General features: G+C 35.0%; 1 protein-coding gene across 1 annotated transcript; it reads right to left on the reverse strand.

Annotated features, from left to right (window-relative positions):
- Nucleotides 1-272: 272 nt before the first annotated feature.
- On the reverse strand, nucleotides 273-15,528 carry LOC127705201 (mitochondrial inner membrane protease subunit 1-like). Its single transcript, XM_052209524.1, has 6 exons — nucleotides 15,454-15,528; nucleotides 11,269-11,409; nucleotides 3,079-3,167; nucleotides 1,944-2,055; nucleotides 1,538-1,648; nucleotides 273-521 (listed from the first exon to the last, which is right to left on the reverse strand). The coding sequence occupies exons 2-6, from the start codon at nucleotides 11,368-11,370 to the stop codon at nucleotides 471-473; spliced, it is 465 nt and encodes a 154-aa protein (XP_052065484.1). The 5' UTR covers nucleotides 11,371-11,409; nucleotides 15,454-15,528; the 3' UTR covers nucleotides 273-470.
- Between the last annotated feature and the right edge of the window lie 1,208 nt (nucleotides 15,529-16,736).

Raw genomic sequence — 16,736 nt, forward strand, 5'->3', positions numbered from 1 at the left:
ATATCATTGGAATCTGAACTTTAGAAATACTACTACTAGTATTTTAGGATTTAGAAAATTTGTAATTACAATTTGCATGCAACACAATATGACTAAAGATACCTGAAAAATCTCTTTCAATGAAACACTTCAGATGACTTCCTTTAGACACTTAGCTAAAGTAGATAATGAATCATTTATAAAATTCTTCCAACGAATTTCAATTTCAGTCTGAGTTAACATAAATGGATTATTAGAAAACATATCCTGAGATTGATTGTAAGCAACAACAATAGCATCATATACATTTTTATTCATTCAAAAATCTACAGTAAACATATTTTTAGCAATAGTAAATTTTGATTTAAAAAAATGAGCTATAAAACTGTTAAAAGTCTCTCTAATAAAAGAAAAAAAATCAATCATAGTCAGCATTTTCCAACACACCAGTACCATTCATACTATCCCTGAGAAGTTAGATACAATATTTGTCATCTTTCTGCTGGGTGTTTCAAATATCCCATATGAGGAAATGGCCATATCTGGAAAAATAAGAAAGTCAGTCAGAACTGATTATATATTATCATATTTTTCTATTTTCTGTAATCTCATGTCATTCATGCTGCAATGGTAAGTCATCATTGCAAAAGAAAAAGCTGAAATATTTTCTGTTTATTGTTGGGGTTTTTTCAGGGAGACTTGTCTTATTTCTAGGAATCATCTTTGTTATTAAATTGATTCATTTACACTCAATTGAACAAACTAAATATTTGTACAGTTCTACTACAAAAGTTTTACTATTTAACTTCCATTCACAGAATAGACCTTAGATACTTTATCCCCCTGATTTCATATATATTCACATTATCTATTGGTAAAAAAAAGATGATTTGACCCAAAGTTACCACATCAACTTCAAAACATAGAAACACTATGACTTATATTAAGAACAGCACTTCTGAAAAATAATTTTCCTATATCCCAATTCTGTTTGTGTTCATTCTCAAATCCTATGTTTCATTCTTCATCCAACTTAGTTTCCTTAATTAATCCTATGTCAATCAATTTGTTGGGATACCAATATAAAGTCTTTTGTTCGACCCAACGTTGAATAGAACCACAACTTCCTGTTCTTGAGGCAAGCATGCAGCCACGAGAAAACCAAGGCAATATTTATTGTTTGTTATGAGCTTGTAAGATAATGAATTCATTATCAACAGTTAAATTGAGCTTGAAAATGTGTTAAGCAAATGTGATAAAATATTTCAGTTTCAATCAAATCAAAATTATAAATAAATGGTGGCAGCAATATAATAATAGAAAGTCAGCCATTTTAATCATGTATTAATTATTAATTAAATATATGTCTTTAAGACATTTAATTCAATACAGACTGCAAAATTTTACATGCCCAGGTCATACACCAATAGTATAGAAGGGTTGGGGTGGAATTGTCTTTTGAATGCTAAAACTTTTTGGAGATGGAATTGTAGAAATTTCTATAAAGTTCTGACAAAATTTATCAAACTATTTAAACTGTTGTCTGATTAACACTTACTCTAAAGAATACACGTCTATTAAGAAGTCCAGCAGGCACTGGTCCATAATGGCAAGAATCATTGGAATTTCTTTGATTATCTCCCTCTAACCACACATGGCCTTTTGGAACCTGCAATGTAAACAGACATTTCAAAAGTTTTAAAACATTTTTCCTATAAAGCCATTTTTTCCCAATACAATATAAAGAAAAGCAAAGTAACATTTTTTAAAGACATTTTTTTCCTTTCCTGAAGTATTAACCTACATAAAAATTATATACCAGTACTGCTCATCAAATTTTGAAGAATATGGGTGTAAGCATGTTGATTTTGCTTTCCATTTATTTAGTGTTTATCTCATAATAATATATCTGATTGCAATTCATGTAAATTGAACTTCAAATTAAAATATTGGAGAATATTTACATATTGCCTTTCTGCATTGTCGTCAAAAACACTGTCCCCTTCCATGGCAACTAATCGTTTACAAATAAACTGGTAAGGATCTGCTGGGGATCTGGCAATCACAATATCACCCCTGTAAAGATAGTAGGATTATCTTTTTTTATTTTTATGATTCAATTATCTAAAATGCTATTAAAAGCATTATAAATAGTTACTGCATGTTTAAAGCTTGCATATTGTAAATTACTTTCTGATTATTCAAGACTTAACAATTTAAAGAAATCACAATTTAAAGAAATAATTTTATTTTTGCTTATTGTTTTGTTACATTCAATTTTGAGGGCTACATATCCTACTGTGGATTTGTTTATTTTCATGGATACCAATTTTCATAGATATTTGATTTTGTGGTTTGCAAAAGTTTGTATACAAACCTTTAGAAATTTTGTACTTTTTGGAACATAAAAGTTCATGGTTATGCACAAAATCCATGAAAATTGGCATCCCGCCAATAATAATTAATCCACAGTAATATTAAAATAATTTTCCATTATTACATTGATTATCTCCCTTTCATAATAATTAACACAAGTATATCAAAGATTTGTATATTTAACTATACAAATTCTTGATTATATTAAAGAACAGAATTTGAAAAATTCTATGGAACATAAGCAGAATGTGAGGGTACAAAAAATAAAGATCACAAATCCTCATTTATAACAACAAAAGACCGATTGGCACACATTGCCAAAATAGTTTCAGAGTGAAGATGAAAATATGATTTTTTCTCAGGCCATTTACAGCTAATTTTTACAATTTGTTCTTGTGATGTGTTGTTATCAAGTAGTTGTCTTTGGTTGCTGTGGGCCATAATTGTATCATATTTTGTCATCCCAGGGTCTTCTATAGCTTACCGTTCTACATGGTATGAGTTTTGCTCATTGCGAAAGATTGAGTTTTGTAGTTTCAGGGGAAGAAAAATTTGAAAGTTGATATTTCAAAATCAAAATTTCCCCTTAGTGTCCATTTTTCCAGACAGATTGAAGCCACAATATTTGATAGAGGATCTAAAAAAAGATGCCTTACACTGACTACATGAGCCAAGTGAGCCTTATTCAAATTTCCATTCACATACGAACATAAAATCACTTACTTCTGTAGTTTTTTGTAAGCCACAGATATATTTTCTGCTAGTACAATATCATTATTGAATAAGGTAGGAACCATGGAATCTCCACAACACTGTAAGAAAAAGACTGTACAATAGGCAAACATACAATGAATGAAGTATAAAATACAAATGTTTATAAAAATACATATACCACTGTTATGTGCCTATCCAAAGTCAGGAGCTTGTAATTAAGTGGTTGTCCGTTTTTGTTGTATATCATATTTGTTTTTTTTATTGTTTTGTACATAAATCAGGCCGTTAGTTTTCTCATTTGAATTGTTTTACATTTCTCATTTTCGTCATTTGGTCTCTGGTGGAGACTTGTCTCATTGCCAATCATACCACATCTTCTTATCTTTATACTGTTCTGCTTACATTGACTCCTGTCTGTCTTGTTTATATTCATTAATACAGATACTTTCATATCAATATTTTTGTACTGTCTATAGAATATGGTAACCACATTTCAATTCTTATCGTTCTTACAAAGAAAGGCAAAATGATTTCAAGGAACATGAGCTACAAATTAGACAAAACAAGAATGTGTCCATAGTACACGGATGCCCCACTCGCACTATCATTTTCTAAGTTCAGTGGACCGTGAAATTGGGGTCAAAACTCTAATTTGGCACTAAAATTAGAAAGATCATATCATAGGGAATATGTGTACTAAGTTTCAAGTTGATTGGACTTCAACTTCATCAAAAACTATGTTGACCAAAAGCTTTAACCTGAAGCGGGACAGACAGACGGACGAACAAACAGACGAACGAACGGACGCACAAACTGAAAAACATAATGCCCGTTGGTGGGGCATAAAAATCGAAATTATGATGTTTTTTTGTTTCAAACATTTATTAAAGCGTAATATTGAAATAATATATTAGCTGTCAGTTTGGTTCATTTGATCTAAATAAGCTCAATAACATTGCAAATGTATTATTGGCTTACTCTTTTGAATAGGTATTCATGAAAACTTACATTTTACCTCAGGTTACGCATGTGCTAACCATGTTCATATATTAGAAAGAAAAGAATATCAACATTGAAAAGTGAAACAAGGGAGCCACCATGAAAAATCATTTCTTTGACTGATTTGTCCCACAAAAAATCATTCATATACAGTACAGGTTAACAATGGTTACATTTTTTTATCTATAACATGAAAACAAACAGACCTAACAAATCATCATTACAGAATTGCACATGTTTGTCTATCTATTTATATTTATATTCTTGTTTCTATCAGGTCATAAGACTATCTGCAGTCTTCGGAGATCATCTCTATGGTTAATTAGATTGCATGTAGTCTAAAATATGAATGAAATGCTGATACATTTATATGAGTTCATGCATTGTTAATTGTTTCTTTTTGGACCTTTTGTAATTTGGATCTAAGTTTTTGTACATATGTTATAAATCATATGAGAATTAAAGTCAAATAGGTGATAATGAATTTGGCAGTTAATGCCCCTTTAAAGTACCAGTAAGCACAATACATTAGAGTATGTCAGATTTGCACAAGCATACATCTTTTTAAGCTTTAATGTAGAGATAAGATTTAGTGACACAGTGAAGTCTTATAGTGTTGAATATTTAAAGCTAACCTGTTCAGCAAAATAGCTGCCAATGGGAGGCAAATCTAATATAAGTTATTTCCCTTTTCCAAGGTGTCAATATTGAACAGCATTCTTGTGTACAGAATTAACAGATCATCATAAAATGTACATTTCAACTCAAATCTGGGATGTTACATAAAAAAACTGATTCAATATAAGATAGTTGGTCTAAAAAATTGAAAAAAAAATTTGAGTCCTTCCAACTCTATCTTAATATTACAAAATCTTATTTTCAACCAATTTTCGATCTTTAGTAATAAGCAATATCCAACACAACTTAATTGTATCAATTAAAAATTGAATGCAGATTTTGTTATTTCCATTTTTTCAACAATCTCTCTAAAAACTCTGAGCTGCTTAGTGAAGGAAGGCAATTCAAATTTACACTCATATATATACATATATAAAGTGTGTACTAAATGTTTGCCCCATTGTCAACAATACTATTTTTAGCAATTAATTCCTTAAAGGCACTTTTAATCAACTTTTTATGGAAAAACTGCTGTTAACTAAAAGGAGCACAATATCTATTTCTGATTTTACAGCACTTAAATCTATAGGGTCCCGTGGCTTTTCTTTGTGAATTTTGGATTTTTTTACCATACCTAGAGCTCTTGCAGTAAATTTACCCCAAAAAGAGTCTTTTGAGGACAAATTTGTGCCTGCATGATATTTTATTCAAAATTCTTTCCATAATTTGCATGCATATGATATCACAGATAGCCAGCTACTTTCATCTCCATGACATGTTCCCAATCCCTTCACAAATGGCTGTGACCATGTAACTTTATTTAGTACATTGTAATCATTTGCAATCTGTTACAAATGTTAAAAATGGAACAGGTGATTTACCAGTAGATCAGTGATTTTGACCATTCTGGCAGTACTTTTTCCCTACTGGATGTTAAGCTCCAGTAATCAATTTATCTATCCTTAAAAATAGTGCTACATCACTTACTGTCTCATCATTTAAACTTACAAAATCTGTATTCTTTTCATACATTTATAGCGAATACTAAGAAGAAGAACATTTAAACAGAGAAGTTATGTTATTTACTGTGGATTCATTATTATTCGTGGGATATTAGTTTTCGTTGATTTCATTGGTAAAGGTTAACCAATTAAAATGGTCAAAGAAGTACATATTTTCAATAGTTTTGTAATTGAACTTGGCAATTATACTTTGGTAGGTCCTACAATTTTTCCTCAATCCACAAAAATTAGTACCAACGAAAATAAATGAATCCACAGTATGGGTTTCAAAAATATTTCCTAAAATAATTTGCAAAAGAACCCACATATCTGTCAATACAATGTACAACTCATCCAAACTGTACCTGGCTACACCAATGTCATGAAGCATGGACTTACCATCACAAAAGAACCCACATATCTGTCAATACAATGTACAACTCATCCAAACTGTACCTGGCTACACCAATGTCATGAAGCATGGACTTACCATCACAAAAGAACCCACATATCTGTCAATACAATGTACAACTCATCCAAACTGTACCTGGCTACACCAATGTCATGAAGCATGGACTTACCATCACAAAAGAACCCACATATCTGTCAATACAATGTACAACTCATCCAAACTGTACCTGGCTACACCAATGTCATGAAGCCTGGACTTACCATCACAAAAGAACCCACATATCTGTCAATACAATGTACAACTCATCCAAACTGTACCTGGCTACACCAATGTCATGAAGCCTGGACTTACCATCACAAAAGAACCCACATATCTGTCAATACAATGTACAACTCATCCAAACTGTACCTGGCTACACCAATGTCATGAAGCATGGACTTACCATCACAAAAGAACCCACATATCTGTCAATACAATGTACAACTCATCCAAACTGTACCTGGCTACACCAATGTCATGGAGCATGGACTTACCATCACAAAAGTACCCACATATCTGTCAATACAATGTACAACTCATCCAAACTGTACCTGGCTACACCAATGTCATGAAGCATGGACTTACCATCACAAAAGAACCCACATATCTGTCAATACAATGTACAACACAACCAAACTGTACCTGGCTACACCAATGTCATGAAGCATGGACTTACCATCACAAAAGTACCCACATATCTGTCAATACAATGTACAACTCATCCAAACTGTACCTAGCTACACCAATGTCATGAAGCATGGACTTACCATCACAAAAGAACCCACATATCTGTCAATCCTTGTACAACTCATCCAAACTGTACCTGGCTACACCAATGTCATGAAGCATGGACTTACCATCACAAAAGAACCCACATATCTGTCAATACAATGTACAACTCATCCAAACTGTACCTGGCTACACCAATGTCATGAAGCATGGACTTACCATCACAAAAGAACCCACATATCTGTCAATACAATGTACAACTCATCCAAACTGTACCTGGCTACACCAATGTCATGAAGCATGGACTTACCATCACAAAAGTACCCACATATCTGTCAATACAATGTACAACTCATCCAAACTGTACCTGGCTACACCAATGTCATGAAGCATGGACTTACCATCACAAAAGAACCCACATATCTGTCAATACAATGTACAACACAACCAAACTGTACCTGGCTACACCAATGTCATGAAGCATGGACTTACCATCACAAAAGTACCCACATATCTGTCAATACAATGTACAACTCATCAAAACTATACCTAGCTGCACCAATGTCATGAAGCATGGACTTACCGTCACAAAAGAACCCACATATCTGTCAATCCTTGTACAACTCATCCAAACTGTACCTGGCTACACCAATGTCATGAAGCATGGACTTACCATCACAAAAGAACCCACATATCTGTCAATACAATGTACAACTCATCCAAACTGTACCTGGCTACACCAATGTCATGAAGCATGGACTTACCATCACAAAAGAACCCACATATATGTCAATACAATGTACAACTCATCCAAACTGTACCTGGCTACACCAATGTCATGAAGCATGGACTTACCATCACAAAAGAACCCACATATCTGTCAATACAATGTACAACTCATCCAAACTGTACCTGGCTACACCAATGTCATGAAGCATGGACTTACCATCACAAAAGTACCCACATATCTGTCAATACAATGTACAACTCATCCAAACTGTACCTGGCTACACCAATGTCATGAAGCATGGACTTACCATCACAAAAGAACCCACATATCTGTCAATACAATGTACAACTCATCCAAACTGTACCTGGCTACACCAATGTCATGAAGCCTGGACTTACCATCACAAAAGAACCCACATATCTGTCAATACAATGTACAACTCATCCAAACTGTACCTGGCTACACCAATGTCATGAAGCCTGGACTTACCATCACAAAAGAACCCACATATCTGTCAATACAATGTACAACTCATCCAAACTGTACCTGGCTACACCAATGTCATGGAGCATGGACTTACCATCACAAAAGTACCCACATATCTGTCAATACAATGTACAACTCATCCAAACTGTACCTGGCTACACCAATGTCATGAAGCATGGACTTACCATCACAAAAGAACCCACATATCTGTCAATACAATGTACAACACAACCAAACTGTACCTGGCTACACCAATGTCATGAAGCATGGACTTACCATCACAAAAGTACCCACATATCTGTCAATACAATGTACAACTCATCCAAACTGTACCTAGCTACACCAATGTCATGAAGCATGGACTTACCATCACAAAAGAACCCACATATCTGTCAATCCTTGTACAACTCATCCAAACTGTACCTGGCTACACCAATGTCATGAAGCATGGACTTACCATCACAAAAGAACCCACATATCTGTCAATACAATGTACAACTCATCCAAACTGTACCTGGCTACACCAATGTCATGAAGCATGGACTTACCATCACAAAAGAACCCACATATCTGTCAATACAATGTACAACTCATCCAAACTGTACCTGGCTACACCAATGTCATGAAGCATGGACTTACCATCACAAAAGTACCCACATATCTGTCAATACAATGTACAACTCATCCAAACTGTACCTGGCTACACCAATGTCATGAAGCATGGACTTACCATCACAAAAGAACCCACATATCTGTCAATACAATGTACAACACAACCAAACTGTACCTGGCTACACCAATGTCATGAAGCATGGACTTACCATCACAAAAGTACCCACATATCTGTCAATACAATGTACAACTCATCAAAACTGTACCTAGCTGCACCAATGTCATGAAGCATGGACTTACCGTCACAAAAGAACCCACATATCTGTCAATCCTTGTACAACTCATCCAAACTGTACCTGGCTACACCAATGTCATGAAGCATGGACTTACCATCACAAAAGAACCCACATATCTGTCAATACAATGTACAACTCATCCAAACTGTACCTGGCTACACCAATGTCATGAAGCATGGACTTACCATCACAAAAGAACCCACATATCTGTCAATACAATGTACAACTCATCCAAACTGTACCTGGCTACACCAATGTCATGAAGCATGGACTTACCATCACAAAAGAACCCACATATCTGTCAATACAATGTACAACTCATCCAAACTGTACCTGGCTACACCAATGTCATGAAGCATGGACTTACCATCACAAAAGTACCCACATATCTGTCAATACAATGTACAACTCATCCAAACTGTACCTAGCTACACCAATGTCATGAAGCATGGACTTACCATCACAAAAGAACCCACATATCTGTCAATCCTTGTACAACTCATCCAAACTGTACCTGGCTACACCAATGTCATGAAGCATGGACTTACCATCACATTAGAACCCACATATCTGTCAATACAATGTACAACTCATCCAATCTGTACCTGGCTACACCAATGTCATGAAGCATGGCCTTACCATCACAAAAGAACCCACATATCTGTCAATACAATGTACAACTCATCCAAACTGTACCTGGCTACACCAATGTCATGAAGCATGGACTTACCGTCACAAAAGAACCCACATATCTGTCAATACAATGTACAACTCATCCAAACTGTACCTGGCTACACCAATGTCATGAAGCATGGACTTACCATCACAAAAGTACCCACATATCTGTCAATACAATGTACAACTCATCCAAACTGTACCTGGCTACACCAATGTCATGAAGCATGGACTTACCATCACAAAAGTACCCACATATCTGTCAATACAATGTACAACTCATCCAAACTGTACCTGGCTACACCAACGTCATGAAGTATTGACTTACTATCACAAAAGAACCCACATATCTGTCAATACAATGTACAACACAACCAAACTGTACCTGGCTACACCAATGTCATGAAGCATAGACTTACCATCACAAAAGTACCCACATATCTGTCAATACAATGTACAACTCATCCAAACTGTACCTGGCTACACCAATGTCATGAAGCATGGACTTACCATCACAAAAGAACCCACATATCTGTCAATACAATGTACAACTCATCCAAACTGTACCTGGCTACACCAATGTCATGAAGCATGGACTTACCATCACAAAAGAACCCACATATCTGTCAATACAATGTACAACTCATCCAAACTGTACCTGGCTACACCAATGTCATGAAGCATGGACTTACCATCACAAAAGAACCCTGATATCTGTCAATACAATGTACAACTCATCCAAACTGTACCTGGCTACACCAATGTCATGAAGCATGGACTTACCATCACAAAAGTACCCACATATCTGTCAATACAATGTACAACTCATCCAAACTGTACCTTTCTACACCAATGTCATGAAGCATGGACTTACCATCACAAAAGAACCCACATATCTGTCAATACAATGTACAACTCATCCAAACTGTACCTGGCTACACCAATGTCATGAAGCATGGACTTACCATCACAAAAGAACCCACATATCTGTCAATACAATGTACAACTCATCCAAACTGTACCTGGCTACACCAATGTCATGAAGCATGGACTTACCATCACAAAAGAACCCACATATCTGTCAATACAATGTACAACTCATCCAAACTGTACCTGGCTACACCAATGTCATGAAGCATGGACTTACCATCACAAAAGAACCCACATATCTGTCAATACAATGTACAACTCATCCAAACTGTACCTGGCTACACCAATGTCATGAAGCATGGACTTACCATCACAAAAGAACCCACATATCTGTCAATACAATGTACAACTCATCCAAACTGTACCTGGCTACACCAATGTCATGAAGCATGGACTTACCATCACAAAAGAACCCACATATCTGTCAATACAATGTACAACTCATCCAAACTGTACCTGGCTACACCAATGTCATGAAGCATGGACTTACCATCACAAAAGAACCCACATATCTGTCAATACAATGTACAACTCATCCAAACTGTACCTGGCTACACCAATGTCATGAAGCATGGACTTACCATCACAAAAGAACCCTGATATCTGTCAATACAATGTACAACTCATCCAAACTGTACCTGGCTACACCAATGCCATTAAGCATGGACTTACCATCACAAAAGAACCCACATATCTGTCTATACAATGTACCACACAACCCAACTGTACCAGTCTGACAGTGACTTTACCAATCTTCCTCAGAAACATTATCATACATGGTTCTGTTTGAATCAAATTGTTCTTATTCCATTTCTGTAAACATGAAACTTTTGCATTATCATTTTAATTCTTTGTATATTCAACAGTGTGTCAGGAAATCAATGTGTATTTCATTTTTTATGTTTTCTTTATTTAAAATATTTGAAATGGCCAGAATTCTGTTTTGAATTTTTAGACTAAATGGAAAAGTGTAGCAGGTCAATGTGACATTTTTCCTGTTTATCAATGTGTTGTAAAAAATGACATGATTTTTGCGAAAAAAGATTTCTTTGATATTTTTTTAAATAAATATAAGCATAGATTATTCTTCTTTTTGACAACCAGTTAAGGTATAAGCTTACAAGTGTTTGACTAATAAATTTTTTTAATTTACATAATCAAAATAATTGTAAATCTATATCTGTTACTATTTTATTCAAAATGCATACAGAGTGATACATCATGTTCCAACGTTTACACTGACAGTCCAGGATGTATCATTATCATCAAGAAGTACTGCAGCTTGTAAAATTACTTACAAACACATAACTGCTTCACTTTAAGTCCTGAATTTTGCATATTCTATCTATTTCTTATATTCATAAGTTTTATTATATCAAAATGCCATTGAAAATTGCATAATAGAAATAAAAAGTTAACTATTCAAAACCCCAAATTAACAGTATAATTCAGTGGCAGATCTAGGGGGCAGGGGTTGTGGGGGTTGAAATCCCCCCTTTTATTTTACAATCAATGCTTTTGAATTAAGACATATGGTTGGAACCCCCTCCCACCCCCTTTATTCTGGGTTGGAACCCCCCTTTTAAAAATGGCTGGATCCGCCCTGTAATTAGAGAAATGTATTTTATTATTAATTTTGTTTATTTCTATCATATCTAATGAACTAAAACTGAAAACCGCCCTGTTTGAATTAAGATGTGAAGCAATTAGCCCACTACATGTATATGGTATTCATTTTTCTCATTGTTGACTGGTGGGTTTGAAAACAAATGATAAGGGAGTTTTATTGTGTGATATTGCAATACATATACTCATGTATTGTCTGAAATGTTTTATTGTTAATAAGTTATGACTTATGTCTTCAGGGCCTGATTCATGCAAAGGCTAATTTGGAGACAAAATTCTAAAATTGGTTGGCAATTTGATGATGGTTTGGTGTTAAATGTCCAGTGGCAAATATTACGTGTATATCAGGACAAGAACATGTTAATGTGATATGAATATGAACCCTGGTTTGTTCTAGATTGACACACTGAGTTGGATTTCTTTTCATGTGCTAGTTAAAAAGGAAGCCAGGGGATAAAAAATCCATTAGCCCAATGCCCGGGACTAAAACATTTAAGCCTCGTGCAATCAAAACTTGTCATCAATATGCCGGACGGATTAGTAAAAGAAATTTCTTGGCTTTACCAAAATAGAAATAAAAAATCCCTTTCGCCATCCCTTCCTCAGTATTCTATCTTAGCTAATCAGATTCAATTACTTCATCCAGGATTCCAGGAATTTGAACTGATTTTTTACATGTTTTAAAAAAAGAACGAATAACTGGGTGTACCAGTATCATGTATTGATCACAATTCCCGTACTTTCAATATCGATTTCTCAGTACTAATGGGGGGTATTGTACATTGCCGGTCAAGCTGAGACTTTCAATTAACAATACTGGGGGTATGATATCGATGCATTGATTGATATGACCTGTTACTTGATAAAAATAATTCAGCCTATCAGAAATACATATTAAAATAAAATTCTAATGATAAATTTAAAAAATAATTAAAAAAAGTTTTAAGTGAAAATTCGAAAGAACCACTTTGTTGAAGCTAGTACAAATGTGTGCATGTGCCCAGGTATGTAATTTAATTTTGCATCCGAATTCTTCAAAAATGCTAACACTATCATTGATACCTTTATCTTACATTCATTTCAAGTATTTTCAAGAAGAATTAATGTGGAAAGAACTATTTAAACTCAATTTTGCTTTGAAAGCTTTCACCGATTTTACTCTGGTCTGTGTTTTACCATTGTCAAGTAAACATCCAGTATTTTAGGAAATGTGCTTTTGAAAGAAAGTACAGTTCTGACAGCATGATATTGCATTAATAAGGAGTCTTAGCAAGGGACAGCAGAAGGGATTTCTTATTTCTATTTTGGTAACGCCAAGAAATTCTTTTTACTAATCCGTCCGGCATATTGATGGCAAGTTTTGATTGCCCGAGGCATAAATGTTTTAGTCCCGGACGTTGGGCTAATGGATTTTTTATCCCCTGGCTAATTGTCTTAGGTAGATTTTAGTACACTTATGTTAAACATTTTGTATGTTGCACTGTCAATTTTTAAAACAGTTCACAGAACATCAAACTTATACCAAAAGTCTGATGTTTAATATTGTTTTTATGTCAATCATTGTTATGATGCCAACATTTTAACAATGATTGCCTTTGTTACTAGTCTTACTGGATTGAAATCTGAATCAAAAGAAAATGTCCAGCTGGCTCAAATATTTGTTGGCAGCCCGGGTTAGCAGGTCTGTTTTGTTGGGCTAGCATTTCTTCCAACAGGACTAGTAAAATCCTGCTACCAAGAAGTCCTGGGCTAGTGAGCTGTAAAAAAAATGTTTAACCCCTGCTAGCAGTCTGAGCAGTCTGTGCCAAACTGTATCAGGGTTTGTCTGACCGAAAAGAAATTTGATCTTTTCTACTATATTTTAAACTAAAAAATCTAAAAATTTCTGTCTGACCGAATGATTTTTTGTCCGACATTTTGTCTGTCAGACAGAGTTTGGGATACACTGTCTGATTAGCAGAAAGACATGTCACCCTACATGTAGCAGTGCTCAAACACATGACATTATTCTGACCAGGCCAAAATCAATCTTTGCTATGTACGTAGCGGAGGAAATGAAAATTCCAATTGTTTAACATGTGTAAGTGTAAGTGTTTGGTTTGACCGTTAACACCAAGGCAGGGAATATGTATGTATGTTCGGGTTGATACCTCTATTATTCAGAGCTCCCCTTGAAAGCTGCGAGGGTACAGTGGTATCCAGAAACACTCCCTAACAGGATTAATGGAGATGTGTCACTAACATATGTACAACCCACCACCAAGAACAAAATCCCCAACCCAACACCATGGGGGTGCTAGGACACCGGGAAGTCTGTTATTATGACTGAGGAAGCCGAAGTACTTGGAAAGAATCACCGGGCAACTCAGCGGGAACAGACAAATGGAAGAAATATCTGAAGATTGATCTCCTTGTCAAAGTCGGGGGCCTCTTTGAATGAACTTATGACCTCCTGCCCTGCAGTTTACCAAGGTTGTTTTGAAAAATAGATCACCATTTCATGAAACAGAATTGTAACCTGACAGGAGAGAAGCACCAAAAGGTATCTAATCAGGGGTCATGAATATGTAAATACTGCAGGATTTTAAAAGGTACAAAGACGAGCTGCAGGATATGTAACCAGCAGACATAGAAATAGATCAAGTGTCAGCAACATGATAACTGAATTAGGATGGAAAAGCTTACAAACAAGAAGAAAAGAAGCTCGACTCATCATGTGTTATAAAATAACAAACGACCTTGTAGCCATAGACAAGAATAAATATCTACAAAAGCCAACAAGAAGCTCAAACCGGACAGGACACCATACTTACCTATTACAGCCAGCCACCAAAGACTGTAGGAAATGGTCTTTCTTCATAAACACCGTCAAGGATTGGAACTAACTGCCATCAGATATCGCAAAAGCAAAGTCTCTTGAGATATTCAAGTCTCAAGTGACCAAAACCTCAAACTAAATCAACAGAACAATTCGTCTTTTAACCTGTTTTTAATCATGCGCAACTTGCCAGAATATTCATTATGAATGTGGGCAGTATTTCACTATTTGGAAGAAGAAGAAGAAGAAGAAAGAAAATCATAATTGGTGATTGATTATTTTGTTAGTACCAATTCATTATAAACAGTAAATGAAAATATGTCATAATTTGTCCGACATTCGGGCATAATTTTCAAATAAGTATTGAAAACAAATGCCAAATATATCATCGAACCTAAATTTTTATTCCATACCCTTTGGCTTTGCTTGGATCGTCAGCTTGAAAAAGGGAATAAGTGGGACAGGGAAAGAAACTACAGTTCAGGTTCATGTATTTTCCTCCATTAGTGGAGCACTACCCTAGTGCATCGTGATGAAGACTATGTACACCTGTTTTAGAGCAATTCTCTGTAACCAGCAACCATTTCATATAGGGGGTCGGCACGCATAGTCACCGATTTTCCTTAAATTTAGCCTGACCATATAATTAGGTGAAAAGGTACGCAAAGTGTTGCAGGCCACGCCGGTTGACAAGTCAATGAGTGTTTCCGTACATTTTGGGGAATTAAACATTGAAAAAACACTTTGCAGGCATTCTGAAGCAAAACTAGATTTTATTTAATGATATTTGTTATCATTTTTAGAAACAGCGATCACGGTCATGTTTTGACTGAATATTGTCACAACCGCAGGAGCAGACGGTAATTTTTCATTGTATTTGTGAAGGCAAATAATACACATTTAGTATGAACAAAATATACTACTGTTTGCATCCACCTCCATTTAAGTTATGGTAATCAAATCGTTTGTGCATCTGAATGTACAGAAATTTCTTTTCAGCATGTCTTGGGCAAAATTATTGATCTCCAGTCAGTAGACACCATCACATTCATTCCATTCAGCATCCCTTAGGGAATGGTCATTATTTATCAGCTGAGGGGGTCGGTTCAAATTTTTCACATTAAAAGGTTTTGTTGGCAACCCCCCCCCCCCATGATTCTTATGAACCATATAATGACCCCCCCTGAGAACATAGTTTGAAAAGTATGACCCCCCACCAAACAAATATTTCATTCATTAACAGTTGGGAGACTGAGATGATAACTGCAAGCTACATAGTACAAAGTTGCAGGCATTGACTTGAAAAATAGCTATGTGAATTATGTGGACATTGACACTATCCGTAACAGAATACAGCATAAAAAGATTTTCCTTGATTGGGGCAATGATTGCAGTACTCATTTTCTTTGATTTTGAACTGATATTTTATAATACATTTTACACTATAGTTCTGTTATTTTATATAGTTCTTATAAGTAGCTTGAACTAATTAATTTGATAAAGATAATTTACTTTATCTGTTTAGCAAACACTAGTAAGTGATATTCTGTAAATATTATATTGCCTTGATGTTTCATCGTGACCTTCCATATTCTTTGTTTTGAAGCTGATGCAACTGATTTTAGTAAACATTTTTCAGTTGTATTCTTCTTTGAGAAATTTCCTGAGTATACAATAGAGTTTTTCTTCTTGTTTT

The sequence above is a fragment of the Mytilus californianus genome, unplaced genomic scaffold (genome assembly GCF_021869535.1).
Source record: "Mytilus californianus isolate M0D057914Y unplaced genomic scaffold, xbMytCali1.0.p SCAF_6, whole genome shotgun sequence".
NCBI lineage: Eukaryota > Metazoa > Mollusca > Bivalvia > Mytilida > Mytilidae > Mytilus > Mytilus californianus.